The 20,056-nt window shown below is 42.9% G+C and overlaps 1 protein-coding gene across 8 annotated transcripts in view; it reads left to right on the top strand.

Annotated features, from left to right (window-relative positions):
- R3HDM2 (R3H domain containing 2) overlaps positions 1-19,435 on the top strand; it is a 132,868-nt gene extending 113,433 nt beyond the window's left edge. For 4 of the 8 annotated variants that reach the window (XM_083169361.1, XM_083169358.1, XM_083169360.1 and 1 more), the window contains 10 exons: positions 4,223-4,465; positions 5,599-5,725; positions 8,488-8,645; positions 10,130-10,284; positions 12,047-12,147; positions 13,612-13,784; positions 14,504-14,648; positions 14,772-14,869; positions 16,165-16,243; positions 18,172-19,435. In XM_083169361.1, coding sequence (XP_083025487.1) covers positions 4,223-4,465; positions 5,599-5,725; positions 8,488-8,645; positions 10,130-10,284; positions 12,047-12,147; positions 13,612-13,784; positions 14,504-14,648; positions 14,772-14,869; positions 16,165-16,243; positions 18,172-18,521 — 1,629 coding nt within the window. In that variant the 3' untranslated portion in view covers positions 18,522-19,435. Of the gene's footprint in view, positions 1-4,219; positions 4,466-5,598; positions 5,726-8,487; positions 8,646-10,129; positions 10,285-12,046; positions 12,148-13,611; positions 13,785-14,503; positions 14,649-14,771; positions 14,870-16,164; positions 16,244-18,171 lie in introns of all 8 variants that reach the window. The other 4 variants (XM_083169357.1, XM_083169359.1, XM_083169353.1 and 1 more) reach the window with 1 other exon arrangement.
- The last annotated feature ends 621 nt before the right edge of the window (positions 19,436-20,056 follow it).

The raw sequence follows: 20,056 nt of genomic DNA, 5'->3' as shown, positions 1-20,056 counted from the left end.
CCACAAAGTGTCCGCAGCGCCTTACATAGCAAACAAAAAAAAACAAATTACAAGGTAACGTACAGGGTGTGTTGATAAAATACAGCATAAATAGGGGTATAGCTGGTAGAACTAAAATCAGCATCAGTTCTGAAGTAGGTGTCGAAATTGTTGAGACTGAAGATGAAGTAGAGGAAGGGAAGGACAGGAGCACAGGTGAGGTAAAGAGGTAGGGTGAGTTCGTGAGGAAGGAGGGCCCTACTCATAACAGTTAACATACTAAAATGAGGTGGGTGGACGAACGAAAAACAATAGGATAAGTAGGAACGGATGGTAACGGAGGCAGGATAAGAGGATCATACTGCATATCCTCACAAGGATTTCCCCCACTAGTCCTCACTGCCACATACTGGATTTCCCCAACTAGTCCTCACTGCCACATACTGCATATCCCCACAAGGATTTCCCCCACTAGTCCTCACTGACACATACTGTATATCCCCACAAGGATTTCCCCCACTAGTCCTTACTGACACATACTGCATATCCCCACAAGGATTTCCTCCACTAGTCCTTACTGACACATACTGCATATCCCCACAAGGATTTCCCCCTCTAGTCCTTACTGACACATACTGCATATCCCCACAAGGATTTCCCCCACTAGTCCTCACTGCCACATATTGCATATCCCCACAAGGATTTCCCCCACTAGTCCTCACTGCCACATATTGCATATCCCCACAAGGATTTCCCCAACTAGTCCTCACTGACACATACTGTATATCCCCACAAGGATTTCCCCCACTTGTCCTCACTGACACATACTGCATATCCCCACAAGGATTTCCCCCACTAGTCCTCACTGCCACATACTGCATATCCCCACAAGGATTTCCCCCACTAGTCCTCACTGCCACATACTGCATATCCCCACAAGGATTTCCCCCACTAGTCCTCACTGACACATACTGCATATCCCCACAAGGATTTCCCCCACTAGTCCTCACTGACACATACTGCATATCCCCACAAGGATTTCCCCCACTAGTCCTCACTGACACATACTGCATATCCCCACAAGGATTTCCCCCACTAGTCCCCACAAGGATTTTCGGTACTTATGTTAGTTGGGTGCCCACTATAGTTAGTACGCTCATACCCCCACTATCCATGTCGGCATGGAGTTGATTTTATATAGTGTGGCGAGTGCAACTAGCCCAACAGAAAACTAAGCAAATAGCTTAGTGGGCGCCCAACTAACATATAAATACGGGATTTCCCCCACTATTCCTCACTGACACACATATTGTATATTCCCACAAGGATTTTCCCCACTCACCCTCACGGATACATACTGTATATCCCCACAAGGATTTCTCCCACTTGATCTCACTGGCACATCCTGCATATTCCCACAAGCCTTCACAGACATTAAATAACTTTTAGTCCTTGAAATAAGAGCATGAATTAATAAGTTAATGCATTCCACCTTTCCTTGTGCACCGAGCAAACACTTAATTGTTATGTCGCATCGGAGGAAAGTGCGAATACAGATTCAACAATTATGCAGAAACATTGGTGCTGTCCCTGAACCTTGCAAGATTGAACAGAAACACATATTCATCGCTGGGAATGGAGATCATATAAGATGTCATTTACCTTAATAATTTGTATGACTTTACATTAAAGCCACACAACACACTATGCCATAAGTAAAAATAAATGTGTGCACTAATATATGGTGATCTTTTATGGATTTAGCCACAGAAACAATTCCGTCTATATGACCTAGTTTGTGTTACACCAGGATGTGTCTTGTTTGTTATTTGTTACTACCCTTTTGTACTCTGTAAATAAATAACCCTAGTTACACAGTGAATGCTGTGTTAAGTGTATGGCTATTACTGTGTGTGTGTGTGTGTGTGTGTGTGTGTGTGTGTGTGTGTGTGTGTCGCAACATTAAGGCTGCCTTGTTTGCTTTGTGATTTTGAAGACCACTCAGTAGGAGTCTGCTTTGCCTGCACAGTTGTCATTGCCACTATGTCCAAATGGGCTGTTTTTCTTTTATTTAAATGCAATTGATGTGATTTGTCTCAAATGTTTTTTTTCATGCATTACAAAGACAATGAAGTGCAAGTATAGAAAATGAGTAAAATATATTTTTTTAAATAAAATTATGGAGAGCAACATCCATCTGGGCATAGCTTATAGGTGAACTGTACAAAGTCCATTCCTAAGGCTTAGTGTGTCCTGTTATGCACTTGCTAATCGAAGTTCCTGCAGATCATCTGATGCATTTATTGCATTGCTGGGATGGCACATTCATCAGCCTGTTCTTGCTTGTTTATGTCTTGTAAGCATTCAGCAATTTGGTCGCTGGCCTTTCTTGTCAAGCCTACTGAATGAATAATGCATAATAACTTTAGCAAGAAAGCGAAATATGGCAGTTAATAATAGTCTTCTTTAGCAGAGATATGCCCCATACACAACGGGACGAGGTTATCTTTGTGCTGTGCGACACTGAATTGCTGAGATCGCTCAGCACAGATCGTGCAGCACACAGCGCTGCACCGGCACTGTGTGCTGAGCGATCTGTCACTGCCCAAGTTCTCAATAGAGAGAACACGGGCAATAAATAGATATTTTAAGCATGCTTGAAATATCTAGCCTGGCAATAGCGATGCAGGGGGCTGCGCATCGCTAATGGACATGCACACATAGCGATCTGTGCTTCGTTTCTAAGTGGTCTAGTCGGATCTCTTAGAAATGAGGCTTAAAGCACCCCATGTGTGTATGCCTCTTAAGACCTATATTGCACAACAGACCACACCACCAGCATTTCAACTGTTACAGAAGCTATAGCATGCAGACAAATTAGATGGTCTGGATATATATATATATATATATATATATATATATATATATATATATATATATATATATATATATATATATATATATATATATAAACTGCTAGTTCCTAAAGCACTGTACAATATACCAGATTATGCACTATAGTAAACAACTGCACTGGATCTATAAAGGCCAAAACACATGTCCTTAGAAGGACAGAAGGCTTGATCAATAAGCTACAGTATTCCCACTGGGCTGTAAGTGTTCATTATTTTTCCTGTTTCTTACAACCACGTTCTTAGTTATTTTAACACCAGAAAACCTTACATCTGTTAACTCAGCCACTAATTGTGATTGGTAGGAAGGACGAATCCTGGTGTAGTTTCTATAGAAACAAAGCATGCACCCATGTTCATCCATGTCCCTGTTCTACCAGGTGCATAACTGGATTTCTTAGCTGGCCATACATTAGAATGATTTCTGGGCCGAATGCAGGATTTTAGACGTGGGCCAGATGCACTAAGCTTCAAAAGTGATAAAATGGAGAGTGATAAACAGCCAGCCAATCAGCTCCTGCCTGCCATGTCACAGACTGTGTTTGAAAAATGTCAGATAGAGCTGATTGGCTGGCTAATTGGCTGGCTATTGATCACTCTCCATTTTATCACTTTTGAAGCTTAGAGAATCTGACCCATGATCTGAAGTGGATACAGACAAGTTGCAGATCTTATGTGAAATTTAACAATTATCATGTGTCTGGGAAGCTGCTGGGGAAATCGTTAGATGACTGATCTGATGCTAGTCGTCCTGATGTTTGGCCAGCTTTAAAGATTACATATAGCAGTCTGGACATTAGAGGAGGGATGGGGCCAAATGGGTTTTAACTCTGTGGGTGGGATGTTGTAACATCTGCAGCCCCCCTTCACCGGGCATCGCATTATTAATAACGGCATATGCTGTGACCCGGGAGTCCATCTGCGCATGCGCAGAGTGAAGTGCCGGCCGCAGGGCATGCTGGGAGGTATCTGTGACGGATTCCTCACACAGCGCTGCGGTAAGAAGCCCATAGGCTTCTGCAGGGTATCACCAGCTTTTGCTGGCGATTCCCTCCGCAGCGCTGCCACTGCGGAGGCACAGTACAGCATACAGAAATGCGGTAAAAACCCTGATAACTGGGTTTTTACCGCATTTCTGTGATAGAGAATCGCCCCCTACATCCTTGTGAGCCAGCCTGACCCTGATTTTAGTATATAACCCTGAGTAGGGTTAACTTTGAATCCAGTTTGTAAACTGCGAAAGTTTGTTTGTATTTTACATATCATTATAGATCTTTTTTCTTTATGTTGCGATCGCAGTCTGAACTCTAATTTATGTTTTCTTATAGCAGTCTGATGATTTGAACAGTCACTTTGGGCAGATGACCCTTAGTCGACAGGGCTCATCTGAGGCCCCTGATCCTTCCACTGCCATCTACCAGTCATCCCTTATTTCCCAGCATCCCCAGCAGGCCGGCTTCATCATGACATCTGGGGGACAAGCCATTCCCACAACTGGCTACCCTTCCTCAGGGCACCCTTCCCCCACTCAGCAGGTCATCACACCACAGGGATTCATGCAGCCTCCACAGCAAGTATGTATTAATGTCACTAGCAAGGCCTTTATTGGGATGGTTGGAATTAGATGCATAAAATTCCTTTTGATCAGTCCTTTTAAACTGGGTTCACGCCACATATCACCTTGTGTGTGTGTGTGTACCCAGCGTTAGACTTGCGTAAAGATGTTATTGCAAGTAATGGAGAGTTCTTGTCATGGAAATAAACCAAAAAAGTTGACCACAAAAAATGTCTTACAAATGTTTTTGCTACAATATGTCAAGTCTGACCTCTACAGGCAAATTTGTGAACTGCTTCTGAATTTCTGACCATGCTGTGTAAATACATCTCTTATAAAGTAGCACTCCATATTTATGCTGTACTGGTGCCATAATAATTTATTGGCAAGTACAGTAGTTTATTATTTATTAGCATAAGATCAGGTGTGAGCATAGGACAAAACTGACAGTAGTGGAGTGGCAGTATAACACAATTAACAATGGAATTAAGGTACTGCAGTTGGGCTTGGGTGGCAAGTTAGTGAGAGAAAGTGGTGTATTTTCTGTTGATCCGGTTTAATTTGGAGAGCAAATATTGCAAATTTGACAGATGTCTGTATGAACTAAACAGCCTCTTGAATCCACAGTATGACTGGTTCCTGGCTAATTTATAGGCTGTGGCCTCATAAATATTTGTTCAGATGACAAATTATCTCCACCCACTTTGTATAGCTGAAGGGAAAACACTAATGGCAAGGCAATGTGTTCCAGCAGTCTCAAAGATTTGAATGCTGTGAATAATGCATTTGCCACACCTCCAAAATGTTTCATTATTAGAATTTTCAAAGAACCATTATGAATATATGGATATACTAGTAAGCCCACTCAAAGCAAATGCTTCGAAATCTGTATGTGTATATAATGATGTTACTGTATTTTTGTAGTTGATAATGAACTTACATATTGCATCAATGTTATGGACATGATATAGACACATTTAAAATGTAATTTTTTTTTATAGGGTCAATAAAAATATTATCCTTTTTGGATCTTCAATGTCTATTCTTTATGTTTTGTTGCTCTATTTGTATTTGGTTATGTAAGTTTTATAAATAAACTATTGGGTGTATTAATAAAAGATATTCACTTATTTTTTCCCCTCGCTTTTCTAGATTCAGGTTTCGTATTACCCCACGGGGCAATACACGAGCTCCAGCCAGCAATACCGACCTCTCTCGCACCCAGCGGCCTACAATTCACAGCGCAATCAGCAGGTCACTCAGCCACCTCAGCAACCTGGTGAGATGCTTTGTCATTGTTCGGTCTGTCTTCTTTCCCACTGAGTAATATTGCAGCTTGAAAAAATAAAAAAATACTCCTATTCACTGTTCTCCTAATATTTATATATCCCAACCCTGTGTGTACTCCGTTTGGACAAACGCTGCATTATTGTTCTGTTCCTCCTTTTTTTTTTTTATTGTTTTAATTTAATTGTAACCTCATGACTATGGGGTATATTCAATGGTGCCGGCGAATTCATAGTTGTCCCCTTGACTCGCTGTTTCTGCCTCGCTGCTTCTTTTCACTGAGGTGGAAACTGCATGTGCGGCCTTCAAAATGCCGGGGCTCGCCATAAAATACAGCAGGTCGCTGCATTTGTGGCAAACCTCGCTGTTTCGGAGAGTCCTCGCTGTTTCGGAGAGTCCTCGCTGTTTCAGAGAGTCCTCGCTGTTTCGGGGAGTCCTCACTGTTCTCTGACAACGAGGATTCCCCGGAACATTGTATACAGTGAGCAGACTGCGAGGATGGCTTGTTGTCAGTGATCATGAGTGGCCTGTGATGTTGACTATCACATGCCTGGGGGCTATGGCCATGTTATGGCAACAACAATCCTGGCTGTATCTACCTCTCTTGTTGAAAGCTTCAGCAACTGACCCCAGGCATCCATGTGCACTTTTCATGATAACTGCTCTAGATCAGTGGTTATCAAGCTCAGTCCTCAAGGACCCCCAACAGTGCACGTTTTCCAGCTGTCCACACACAATCAAAGGGCACATAATTAGCTCCACCTGCATTATTTTAAAATGGGTCAGTGACTAATGAGTGCACCTGTTCACCTGCCAGGTGACCTGGAAAATGTGCACTGTTGGGGGTCTTTGAGGATCGAGGTTGAGAACCACTGCCCTAGATGATCCTGTTTATATGCAATGACTTACAAAGTTTGGTAAAGATGTCTCTGGATTAGTTTCCTTTCTGGCCACATGTTGGAGATGTCAGTGTTTTTTTGTGTTGCTCTATGTGGTTGTGATAATTCCATTGTCAGTAGTCTTACATCACGGCGAGTGATCTCTACTTTAGATTGTGAAGAGATGGGTTAAACCATGCGATGGAACAGCATTGGACAGTGATCCTTGTTGATGATGTGATTGTTCCATGGGATTATCAATTTATTTTATATGTGCATTTTATATGTTCCCACCGTTGCAATGGAATTTTGTGAGTTTGCCCAGAGAATGCAGGTTTCTACCACGTACACTCGCATACAAGTGAACAGCAGGAAGGGAATGTACTAATTAATGGCGTGTCAGGGCAGAAGGGGAAAGCCATATCAGCCTAACTCCTTCCTTCTAGTCCTTTTCTGTTTTTCATTTGATACTCCAAATTTTTCATCCACTAGGGGGCACAGGAGAATCCTTACAGTGGTTATAGGCTTCAAGAGTAAAATCAAAACTCCCACAGTGGCTGGCCTCACAGTTTTTCTTTTGGTGTCAAGGCAGAGCAGGCATCTGTTTTCAGGGCTCAGCCTGTTTTTTTATTTTTAGTATTTCTTTATTAATTTATTAACCTGGGTGGCACTGCCACTCCAGGACCTTTTGCCATATGGCAGTACTAGCTTCTGCCTAGTGATTTTCCTTGCGGACCTCCGCAGCATAAGCCATCCTGAGGGGGGATGAGACCCTGGGACTTGCTAGCAGTACTCCCATTGCCTGTCCCAGTCTAGATCCAAACCCCTCTCTTCTGGCCATTTTGACAGCACATGTTGGAATCCCTGCATAGAGGAATGCTTTGGCTTGCTGTCTCATTTTCATTGCCAGCTTGCGTTCCAGGACATTTCTTCAAGGGGTTCTTCATGTTCAACCTCCTCCTGTCTTGTGGGATATTTGCCTATATTGATGATGGTGTGGGTGGTTTTGACTCCCATAGGTCTGGTAGGGTGTGTGTGTGTGTGTGTGTGTCTTCCTTCGCCCTTTCCTGCTCCTGCCTTGGACTTGCTACTAATCTGGGGGCCAGGCACTCTTGGTGTAGGCATTCTTCTGTTCCCCCTATGAACTCATAGAAAAGGATTGACCCAGGTTAGGCCATAAATCCTGTTTTTGCAGCCTCACTTTTTCTCTGTTCTTCGCTACTCTGATATCGCCTTCTTTCATTGCCCTGACTTTCCATTTTACCTTTGGCACCTACCCTCTCCCTCTCCGCATACTTCCACCATCATACATCATGTATAGTCGTGTCTTTCCCTTCTCTTCTGCATCACAGTCACTAGGGTAACAGTAATATAAATGTTATTGGTTCTTCAGAGTATAATACTTGTATTAAAAGGGACAAAATATTTTGGGGCACTTCTCTAAATAGGTATGAACTAAAACAAACTTTTATTCTGGACCCTTAATAAAAAATGTTCAGTAAGTTTTATTTTTGTCAATTTCATATTCACTTTAATTTCAAAAGTGCGCCAGCAGGTTGGTTTCTTGTGCACTAGTTTTACTCACTAGGTGGGTGCAGCTATTTAAGGGAATCCATTAAGGTACATGAAGCACGCTCCCATTTATGCTCGAATTCCCTTGTTGAAAGTTTATCCAGAGGGAAAATCTCTCACAATATTTTAAAATGCCAAAGAACTTAAGGAGTCTTCTTACTCCATTCCCATTGTCCCCAACTGGATTCACAAAAAAGTATTTAACACACATGTATATGTACAGTATACCAGAATGTTGTGTAATCTGCTTTGAAGTCCTCCTGACATTACAGTAATGTATAGCTTCTTGCTTTTATATGCACAGGTATGCAGCCCATTATTTCCAACCAGCCACCTGCCTATCAGGGTATGATGGGGGTCCAGCAGTCGCAGAGTTCAGCAATCCTCAACAACCAGAGAGCCAGTGTTGGAAATCAAATGCAGAGTATGATGGTGCAGTACACTCCACTCCCTTCATATCAAGTGAGTGTGAACGGAGACATCATCCTAGTGTAACCCCACTAATTTCCTTCCTTATGCCTTACCACGCATACTGAGAATATTTGGTAGTGGTGGGCTGGGAGAGCATCGTTAAGGGCTTACTACCCTTTCTACCCTTTCACCATTCATCTGTACCCACCAAAATAACGCAGAAAGCAAGTGCGAATTAAAATATCCAGGAATGATTAGATGAGTACATTTATAAAGTGTCGGCAATATATTGGTTTAGAGACGCTAGCATTTCCTGTCCAGTGTCACCTGTATTCACCTGGGACATTGGAATGGAGGAAGAATTTGTCTATCCCAGTTCTATAAAAACATTATTTTCAAAAGCAGCAAATTTAAGAGTTTAATTCCTAAAATTAAGAACTACAAAGCACACATGTAGGCGAACTGAGATTGGAGAAATTCCCGGCATGATGTCATTTTTAGTTTAACTCCCCTTATCTTGGGTGTATTATTCATAAAGACTGCTAATACGCTTTGTTCTAGGAATTGTATTATTTTTAGAACTACTGTCAATGCTGCATTTCATTGTCACTGATTCATAGGTATCACTGAATGGTTGTTGCTTACCTCAGGTTGTGTTATGATGCTCAGACATTCAGGATACCGACTGTCATGCTGGGACTCCGTCAGGGCAGTGAGCGCTATGAAGGCCCTTGCAGGTTCACCACGCTGTGGGCTCAGTGGCCATCCATTGCTTAAGTGATGATGAAATAACGAGGGAATAGCCCACAGCTGTCCATTTAAAATAGCTTTTGAGTCGATTGCCCCATTACTTTTGGTCTTGAAAAGTGGGAGGCACATATAGAAACCGTTGTAATTACTACACCATTCACCTGATTTGGATGTAATTACCCCCAAACTAAAGCTGAAAGTCTGCAGTTAAAGCTCATCTTGTTTGGATTATTTCAAACCCATTGTGGTGGTGTATAGAGCCCAAAATATGAGAATTTTGTCGCTATCCCAATATTTATGGACCTGACTGCATGTGTCTGCATGCTGACCTATTTGCAGTGTGCTGGGAGATTTTTTTTCTTCTGTTCTATAACAGGCACTGTCAGCAATTAGTGAAGATCTACCTCCCTACTGCTTGTAGCACGGTATTGTCATCAGTGAAGGATAACGTACAGCTTTCCAGGATAGGGATTTATTTTACCGTTCTAGATTAGCATAATGACATCCACTGAAAACATATGCTCTCTTAAAACTCACTTTTAACATTCGTACAATTGCTGCATTGTATTGTGAGCATCTCACTAATAAGGAGTTGGCATCAGAAATGTACAGGCCACTATTAGATGTAATCCTGTTACGAAGTGAATACAGAGAACGCAGGAGAGTAATTGCACAGACGGTTTGTGCTCAGTTGCCGCCAGTTTATTGATGATCCTCTGAAGATGTAATTGAAATTTCGGCTGTATTTGCTTTTGCCCAATATGAACTTTGCCTATTTGACACAGGTTCCAGTGGGAAATGAATCCCAAGGAGTTGTGCCACAGTCCTATCAGCAATCTGTACTGGTGCCCACTAACCAGTCAGTGCAGGGAACCATGCCAACTGGAGGGATGCCAGTCTACTACAGTGTTATACCACCGGCACAACAGAATGGCTCCAGGTATGCTGCTGTTCGTTCCTATACTCCGGAGCTAGGAAATATATGAACTCTATACGGTTATATGAATCGGTGTGTTCAGAGCATGCAACTAAGAATAATCCAATAACATATTCATATACTGATCAAGACAACCCACCATCCCAGTTCTGTGTTTTGATTACAATCTTCTGATCATCTATCATTCCTACAGAAAGGGGTTTGGCCTGCATCCAAATCAACAATGGTTAGAGTTCACCATATTTACATTGCTTACATAGTTACTTATATAGTTTTATAGTAGTTTGGTTTGGAAAAGTCTTGCGTCCATGAAGTTCATCCTTTTTGTTACATGTGGAAAATGTGGCCATTGTATGGGGAACACCTATTCTGGCCGATATTGTGTTAAGAGAAAGTGTCGGGGAGTCACCTGCTTTTCATTCCAGACTTAACACATTTAGGGGGCTCGCTAAGCACCCCCACCTCCAAATCCCCTCGGTAACATACGAGGGGATGTACGTGAAAGCATCCCCTGTGACAGCGGCCCTGCACGTGCGCAAATATGCACCATCACTCCCAGTGCAACTAGGCTGGGGACCGATCACTGTTGAACTGGGCCCTTAATGTATGTATGAAATATATAGATAGTTACAGATGGGGCAGGCCTTATGCTTGCTGGCGAATCGCCAGCAGCATGCCGCTGGCGATCCGCCAGCAGCACGGCGCGCCATCTGACTGAGACGCGCGTGCGTCCCCCACGCACGTGCGTCTCAGTATCCGGGCGGCCGGCGGGCGAGGCGGACGCAATACTGTCCGCCTCCCGCTCGAGGGGGGCTGGGGGGACCCGAAGCGGCTGTGGGGGGGTGCGGGCGCCCGGTGTGGGCACCGGGCGCCCGTCGGACGAGGACGGCAGCACCGTCGGAAGGGGACGCGCGCACACCTCGTGCGCGCGCGTCCCCTTCCGACACACAGATGGCGCCGGAGCAGGGAATGGCGAATGGCGTCGCCATCGCCATCCCCTGGAAAGATGAGCCCGGCGCCATCTGTAGGTACAGATGGAGCCCTCCCCAGCCAGCCTTCTCTGGATAGCCATGGTGAGCCAAGGCCTATTGTTCTCTGCTGCAATACAATTCATAGAACAATACAGTAGGGGATTAGCAGATTAACCCTATTAAAGGGCTAGATGAGGATGGCTCTATCTGTAGCTGTGTTCTTTCTTTGCTGCTGTAGGATGTAGCTTGTCCTGGTGTTGCAGATCGGAGCCTTGCACGACTTCATGCAGTATAGCAGTGTATCCCCCATTCACTGCTATACTACCAAGGAGCGAGCATACACATGCTCCTACTAACTCTTCTGGCTGCCGTGGTCTTATCTAAGGGTAGTGGACATTCAAGCGCTATGCACGCCATATGGCTCCCTCGTAGCCTTTCCCCTGACCGCTGGTAAATGTGCTGTCCATACACTGCACATACGCTCAGCCTGTTATGCAATTACATCACAGGTAACCGTGGAAGGGTACATATCTGTATATGGGAGAGTATGTAAAGTACATCATATAGGAGACTCTCTCTGCCCACGGTTCATCATCCCCCGTAGATTCTGAGATAAGTAACGTAAATGTAATCCCATTATTGAAACTGGCTGACTAGCCAAATATCCCACCTATCTCCGTTTATGATGGGGGTTTCTTCATTGTATAAAAGTTCATATAAACTGCTGTTATCTTGGCTAAGCATGCCGTATTGGGGGAATTCCTGTTCTGTGATTTGCTTTTCATTTTTCACAGCTCCTCAGTTGGTTTTCTTCCACCTCCCGGAACTGAACAGTACCAAATGTCTCAGTCCCCTTCTCCCTGCAGCCCTCCACAAATCCAACAACAGTATTCAGGTAAATATGAAGTGATGTACTAAAATATTCTTGTTGGGAAAACAAAGAAAATAAAATTATTGCAGCAATTGTCTCTTAGGTACTTATGTAGTATCTGGGCTGCCGATTTTGTGATTGTATGCTTTACCTTAAGGCATACAATCAGATGCGATGCAATGCGATTCTATGCGATTTTGCATAGAATTCAATGTTAATAAGGTCCTGTTCATTTCCCCACTATCCAAGTGGGCATAGAGTTGATTTTATATAGCGTGGCGAGCGCAGCGAGCCACCGAGCCCGAAGCGTGGCGAGCGAAGCGTGGCGAGCGAAGCGTGCCCCGCGAGGGGACGCGTATTTCTTAAAAAGTATTCTGTGTCCCCTCGCGGGGCTCGCTACGCTCGCCATGCTTCGGGCTCGGTGGCTCGCTACGCTCGCCACAGGTTTATATCCAACTCCATGCCCACTTGGATAGTGGGGAAAGGAAAAGGACCCCTTTTTCCCATTGAATTCTATGTTAAAATGGACTCAGACCATTTTAACATTGAATCCTATGGAAAAATCTTGACCATCCCATCGCATACGATTTGGTCGCATGCGATGAGATGCGATGCGATCCGATCCGATTTCTAAATCGGACGCCCAGATACTACATAAGTACCGTCTCTTACTAGTGAGGAACATTGTTTAGATAGTGTTCATTCTAGCACCCGCCATCTTTGAAAACCCATGCAGTTGCAAACAATAGGGGGGCCTGGGGGGGATTTCACATTGACCCTAATGGTCTCAGGGACCATTTAACATTGATTCCTATGGAAAATCGCATCCATCGCATTGCATGCGATTTGGTTGCATGCGATGCGATTGACGCAATTTTATCGCGGAAAATCGCGTTGATCAGGCATGCAATTAACAATATCGGGTGCCCAGATAATACACAAGTACCTTTTTTTTTTTTTTTTTTATTATTGCACAGCTTAACCGCTTCTTGAGACTGCAGTGATTACTCTGATATGCAACATTGGTATATCTGAGTGCGACTTGGTCTGACTGTATTAACAAAGTGCTATCATGCTGTGGTTTGTTTTTTTTGCTCTCCAAGCTCTCAGTTGTGCCGCGTAGTATACAGATTCAGTCTAGTACAAAAAGGGTTCTACACCGCTGAGTTCTGCTCACTTGCTCCAGGCTTCGTGCGTTGCCTTGCTTCGTGAGCTTGAGGACACATTTTTTTGTTTCATAATTTGTTAAATGGAGTGCCAAAAAAAGTTCGATTATATGCTGGAAGATGCAGCGATTTTTTTTTTTGGTTGTCCCTGTGAAATATATTGCCAGCATCCTTGTATTTGAGCCCCTTTAAATATACATTGACCTGAATATAATTACTGTACCACACTGTTTTTTTTTTTTCTCTTAATGGCTTGCTTATTTCTCACTGCTGAAGAGCATACCATATGACCTTGCGTGGTAACTGTGCCCTGTTTTTATAGGCGTCAACCCTTCCAGTCTGGGTGTGGTGGTGATGCAGCTGAATGTACCTAACGGCCCTCAGGCAACTTCTCAAAACCCGCCAATGGTCCAGTGGAACCACTGCAAATATTTTAGTGTTGAGCAACGGGGCCAGAAACCTGAGCATCTCTATGGTGCAGATGCCAATACCCAGGTAGGAATTAGGTCATTGCTTAGGACTCCAGTAACGTGTTGGTTTTGAAACCATAGTATTTGACTTTTTAATCCTATATTGCGGTATGTAGTGCTATTAGCAGTGCGCCACCTCTCTCAGAAATCCCAGGTGATGCCTGTCCACTTGTTTTGCAAATATTGCAAATTGGACAAAAAATAAATTCACTGAGTCGCTGTTGATATAATTTTGCTAAACCACTGAAGCTACTACGAAGTTATCAAAAGCTTATTTTTGCTCAACAAACAAGTGATGGTAATTGTAGCTTTCTTTAAAAAATAATTGAATAAAGAAGGATCTAATCCCTTTGAGCGTTCTGTTTCACTTACACATTAATTCTATAAAGGCCCCACATAAATGCGCAGTTGTATGTAAGCTATTTGGTAGCATACCTAAGATATGATTCTTGGTGTCATCTGGTTAGTTCATTGCCCCTAATCCAGTGTGGCACCATCCTAAGTCTTCTGTACAGTAGTATATGCGTCATTTGTACAGAGGCATGCATATGACATACCGTTATAAATATAAATAGCCCTGATTTTGTTCTAACCTACGTGCTTAGTTTAATTTAATGGTATAAGTGGATATTGTCATAGTTAGTCCATCTGGAGTGTAAGTTTAGCAGAGAAGATGTCGCCCTATTCTGCAGCAGTAAGAATTGCAGAGCCCCTGTAATATAAAAGGTATATCTTTCTTTCCAGGCCAGTAACCTTATGAGCAGCCCCATTACATCCCCTGCACAGTCTCCAACACCATCACCAGGCTCCAACATAAACAGCGTCTGCACTGGGCTCTCCCCACTGTCTGTCATCCCCCAGTTTCCCCGACCTGGTGGTCCTGCACAAGGTATTTTAAAAGTATTATGTACATTATGGTGATTTTGTGTGATTAAACAGTCACAATGTTACGCACTATACACTTTTGTCTAAAAAAAAATGTATTATTTATTTTCCGTTCTCTTACTTGCAGGTGATGCTCGGTACTCTTTGCTTGGACAACCACTGCAGTACAACCTTTCTGTTTGTCCCCCACTATTGCACAGTCAGCCCCCTTACTCTGCACAACTGGTACAGTTTAATTTTAGTGATAAATGTAGTGTGAATCGGTCTGCATGCTGTCATTTCATTTTACTAAAAATAAGCTTTAAGGTTATAAAGAGCACCGTCCACCAACACGGGATACGGTCATTGGGTCGACAGGTCATTGGGTAGACAGTCTAGGTCGACATGGGGTTTCTCACTGTTTTTTTGTGCCGACAGGCGATATTTCATGCCCTACCACCCACTAGGGCTTGGTGGGAGAATAAAATAGTGTGCCGAACGCAGCGAGGCACCTTGCCCAAACCATAGCGAGCGATGCATTGGAAACGGTGTCCATGTCGACATTCGGGTAAAAAAAGTGAAAAATCCCACGTCGACCTGTCAACCTTAACCCATGCCGATCAAACAATCCCAACCCCTACACAGAGTAAGAGCAGCCGAAGTATGGGGGGCCTGGTACTGTAATCATTGGGAAAAAATGGGCATGTTGATGTCCCAAACATGAGGGAGTATGGCAGTGGGATCCTTCGCTTGTCCGATGCCAAAGGGGGCATGGCATTTGCGTCATGCTTCAGTTTTGGTCACTCGAGCCATGCTCAGTGCTGCCCCCAGGCTTACCTGCAGTAATTCTCTTATACAAACTATCTCTCTTTAGCTTAAAGTACCACCTAATATTTATTAACCCAAAAAGTAACAGCATATTTCAAAAACAATGTTACTGTTTTCAAACCATTTCAATTGAATTGAGAAGAAATCAGTCATTCAGAATACAAGTTAAAAAATAAGCTCAATCTGTATTTGCTGCCAGTGGCCACTGGAGGGTGCTCGATGAAGCTACGTTTGACGCACGCTGTCCAATTAGCCCCGAAGTTACACCAACACTTACTTATTGGGGGATGTTTTAGGGATTTGCTGAGGTCCCACAAGAAGTGTTTTTTGCAATTACAGCTGAGAATACACAGGTCCATGAAATTCTAAGGGAATAAAAATTGGCTATAATCGTATTTGCCCCCCCCCCCCCCCCCCAAAAAAAAAAAAAAACCTGTTTGTACTGCCCCGAAAAAGTATTGAACACAATTGAAACCCCCCCCTTCCCCAAATAGTGTATTAATGTAAGAAAAGGTGTAATCTGCCCTCCCTGAATGTGAATGAGCTTGCCTTTGACTGCATGCCCAATGTCAGATGAATAGATCTTCCAGGCTGAAATGAATGAGTGAAATTCATACATACATACATACATAGGGTAATATTGTATGAGCATATAACCCATTATGTTTCTCACCATTGTCATTTATTTTTTCTTTATATTGCTGAATGGACAGACAGGGATGAAACATGGGAACAGAGGAAAGAGACAAGCTCTAAAATCAGCATCTACGGACTTGGGTACAGCTGACATAGGCAAGTTGAACATAGGCTTACAGTGTAAATTAATTCTCATTTCTCTTATTGGGGCAGATGTATTAAGCCTTAGCAAGAGATATATGCAATGGTGATAAAGAGAGATAAACTTCCAGCCAATTAGCTCCTGACTGACTTTTTTCAAACACAGCCTGTGACATGGCAGTAAGCAAGTGATTGGCTGGACGTTTCTCTCTTTATCACCCTTGAATTTATCTCTTGTTAAGGCTTAATACATCTGCCTAATTGTGCCTTATTAATTACAAAAGTTACCGTTGGGGTAATTCTGCTAAAAATGATGTTGCTTAATGTAAGTAAGTGTGTGGGATAACACGCTGGTGTAGACACTAGATAAAGTATAGTTTACCTCAAATGACATAAACAATGTTACTGTGACTGCCAGGTGGTTTAGAACTGCCCTTTCCTGACTGCTTCTGTCACCATAGGAAATACTGCACTACACTGACTTCTTCTCTTGGTGTTATTTCAGCTATTAAAATGAATTCCAGTAAACTCTGGTAACAGTCATTTTAGAAAGCCAACGTATTAAAGTGTGTCCACACTGGGTGATATTTTGAACTGTATCGCTCATAGTCAAAATTTTGGCCTGTGTGTACACCATGAACGATGTGCGCTCTTGCGCATCATTAACGAGGGTTTCTGCAGTCTGTGCATGCAGCTCCATTTTGGCTGCGCCGTTCACAAAAGGGTGCATATTACTGGCCTCTAGCTAGGTTGTTCGGCATGTCGTTCAGTGTGTACGCCCAATATCGGTTGTCCAGGACACTGGAAAGTTCAAGCAATATCGTTCACTGAACACATTGTCTAGTAGTGTTTATGGGCATTTAGTTTAACCTATTGATCTGAGTCTTTGTTGCCCATTGCTTATACTTTATGTTATGTAGCCTATTTTATAGTTTTCTGCTGTTTTAATAAGGAAAGCATTTTTTTTTCTTTCTGACTAAAGTGGTCTCTCTACGTTCATTTGTTTTAACACTGAAAATTTCCCATAGACATAATAATCTGTCCCTCTTCTCATGTAACGTACCACCTATTTTATTTGCATTACCAGGAATGAAAGTAAAATTAGCTTTAAATGCGTACGTTGGAGTCATGTCATTCTTTATATTGGCGCACTTCCTGAGCCGAACGAAGAGCAGAGTGTCATTCCATTTACGCCTTGCATATCTTGTGACACTAAGTACGAATTCTGTGTTTTCATTTGTTTTACTAGTGGCTGTTTGCACTTAGAGAGGAGAGTCAGAGACATTGCTGTGTAACTTCAGTTGTGAGGGTTGGGGAGACAAGGCCACCATGCTGGGCACACATTAGCCGATGTGTACTCATCTCGTCAACAGCAGTGAAGGGACCTGGCAGTGGAGCTGACATTGGCATGTATATACACACTTGGCGATGCTGGCAGCAAACACAGCAGCATAGCCCTTGCTGGAAATGTCTTGAGTCGGCCTTGCATGCATGCCCATCAGAGGATGTCGCTGACCACATGCGGCAGTCGGTACAAACTAGACCATGTGTGATATGTCGCTCTATTTCCAAATTGATATTGGTAGTGTTATTTGTTCTTTATACATGCCGGTTTGCTGGATAAAGAGCCCTAGAAATGATAAGGCAAGTTTGCATGTATGCAGAAAGTCACAATTGTACATTCAACCTTAATTCAGGCCCTCTTATCTGCTGTTCTCCTCACACGCAACTGATTCGGTGGGACAGCAGAAAATGTCAATTTCACAGGAGACGTGGATAATGACACACGTGGCATATACATTGTTGTGTTGCGTTCTAGTAGTTTTTCTTCATACACATTTCCCTGTATGTGCAGTGCACTTGGAAAAGGACCGTTTATAATCAGGGCGTCTCTCTTCAGTCTAATATATGGTACTCATATGTGTTCTGTTTCCCATTCTTAGTCCTGGGCCGTGTTCTGGAGATCACCGACCTACCAGAAGGCATCACACGGGCAGAAGCAGGCAAGCTTTTCACACAGCTGGCAATGTCTGGGGCCAGGATACAATGGCTGAGGGACGCTCAAGGTCACGCCCCAGGACCTGGTGGCGAGATCAATGGACCTGCAGAAAATGGGCGCCAAATTTACAACCATGACCTGGCAGCCTTTTATACCATCGTTGCAGTCTTCCCCAGCACCGTGGCAGCACAGAACGCCTCAGTGCAGCAAAACGGTCCACTCAGCCGCTTCAAATTGCGCAGTATCAAAAAGAACTATGATTTGCGCATACTGGAACGTGCCAGCTCACAATAGCGTGTGAAGATGGGTGGGGGAAAGTGTGAGGGAGGGAATCAGAGGGCCGAGCTAAAGAACCCAGAGGGGAGTAAAATGTTTCTCCACTTCTTTTCAACACACTTCTTCCCCTCTCTCCTTCCTACCTACCCCCAATAAAGAAGCACACTGGACTTGCTACATACAGCCTCTCCCTTTCTAGCCCTTTTTTTCCTCCCTGCACCACCCTATTCTTTTCCAGCAGCGTCCTTCACTCTCCCATCTATTTGTTTGATCATTCTTTGCTCTTGATTTATTGTCCAATCCTTATTCATTTTATTGTTTAGCAATTACTGCATTACTTGCTTTCCTCTTTACCACCTTTACATGTTTGTTTCTTTTCCTTGCACGCTCTCATGTCGTCTCGCTTGTGTTTCACTTGTCGTCGTGCCCTTGGCATTTCATTTTCTTCATGTGTCACCATATCATTTATCCTCTCCCTTTATCCCTTACACATCCTGCATACATTGCATTGATTTGCAGGTTCTTCTACTTTACATATGAAACATTTTATATATACAGTATATATTTGTTTTCCTCTCTTCTCTGCGGTACTTTTTATACAGACATTACCCATTTTCTGATCGGGAGCGGACATGCTCTGTTGCGGGTACAAAGCTGCCATAGGGTAAAGGAAAGAATTTTTTTTTTTTTTTGCTCCGAGTGGAAATTTTGTTTTTGTTTTTTTTCTTGGAGTTGGTTGTCCCTGAACATTGTATAGTTTTTTTTTTGTTTTATTTTCTTTTTTGATTATTTTTTTTTTCATGCTTGTGAGTACATTAACATGGGTATTTATTTGCACAAATGGACTGTACTCACTGTAAATTTTATTTAATCAAAATTTTGTTTTTAAATATGGAAAAAAGTATGTGTCACATTAAAAAAGTGTGTCCTTTTCTTTATAGTTTTGGTAAAAAAAAAGAAAAAAAATAAGATTTATATTGTGTTATGTAATCTGGCGTCATTCTCTCATTAGTGCTGTGCAAACCATTGCACAAATAATGTGGCTTTCTTCTGCTGGATTAGTGCAGTGTATCAACAGAGAGCATACATTATAGCAGTGATGGCTAACCTTGACACTCCAGCGGTTGAACTACACATGCCCTGCATCAGTTTTAGCATGGCCAAATAGTAAAATTGTAGCAGGGCATGCTGGGATGTGTAGTTCAACATCTGGAGTGTCAAGGTTAGGCATCACTGCATTATAGTGTAATTACTAGCATAAAACATCATGGGGCAGATTGATTAAACTTGGTGAAGTGATAAAATGTCTAGTTTTTATCACCGGCCAATCAATTCCTACCTGTCATTTTTCAAACCAAGCCTGTAACTTCACAGGTAGGAGCTGACTGGCCGGTGGTAAAAACCAGTTTATCACTTCACCGAGCTTAATAAATCTGCCCCATGTCATGTACGGTTCTTGCTGTCTTCAGTCAGTGGCACATTTACATAAAACAAATACACGCTTAGTTTCCTATATAGACAGCACAATCTCACATTGTGCCCTTTGGGGTTTC

This window comes from Crinia signifera, chromosome 2, assembly GCF_055691185.1.
Source record: "Crinia signifera chromosome 2, ASM5569118v1, whole genome shotgun sequence".
NCBI classification, from domain to species: domain Eukaryota; kingdom Metazoa; phylum Chordata; class Amphibia; order Anura; family Myobatrachidae; genus Crinia; species Crinia signifera.
This window is presented reverse-complemented; position numbering and strand designations above follow the sequence as displayed.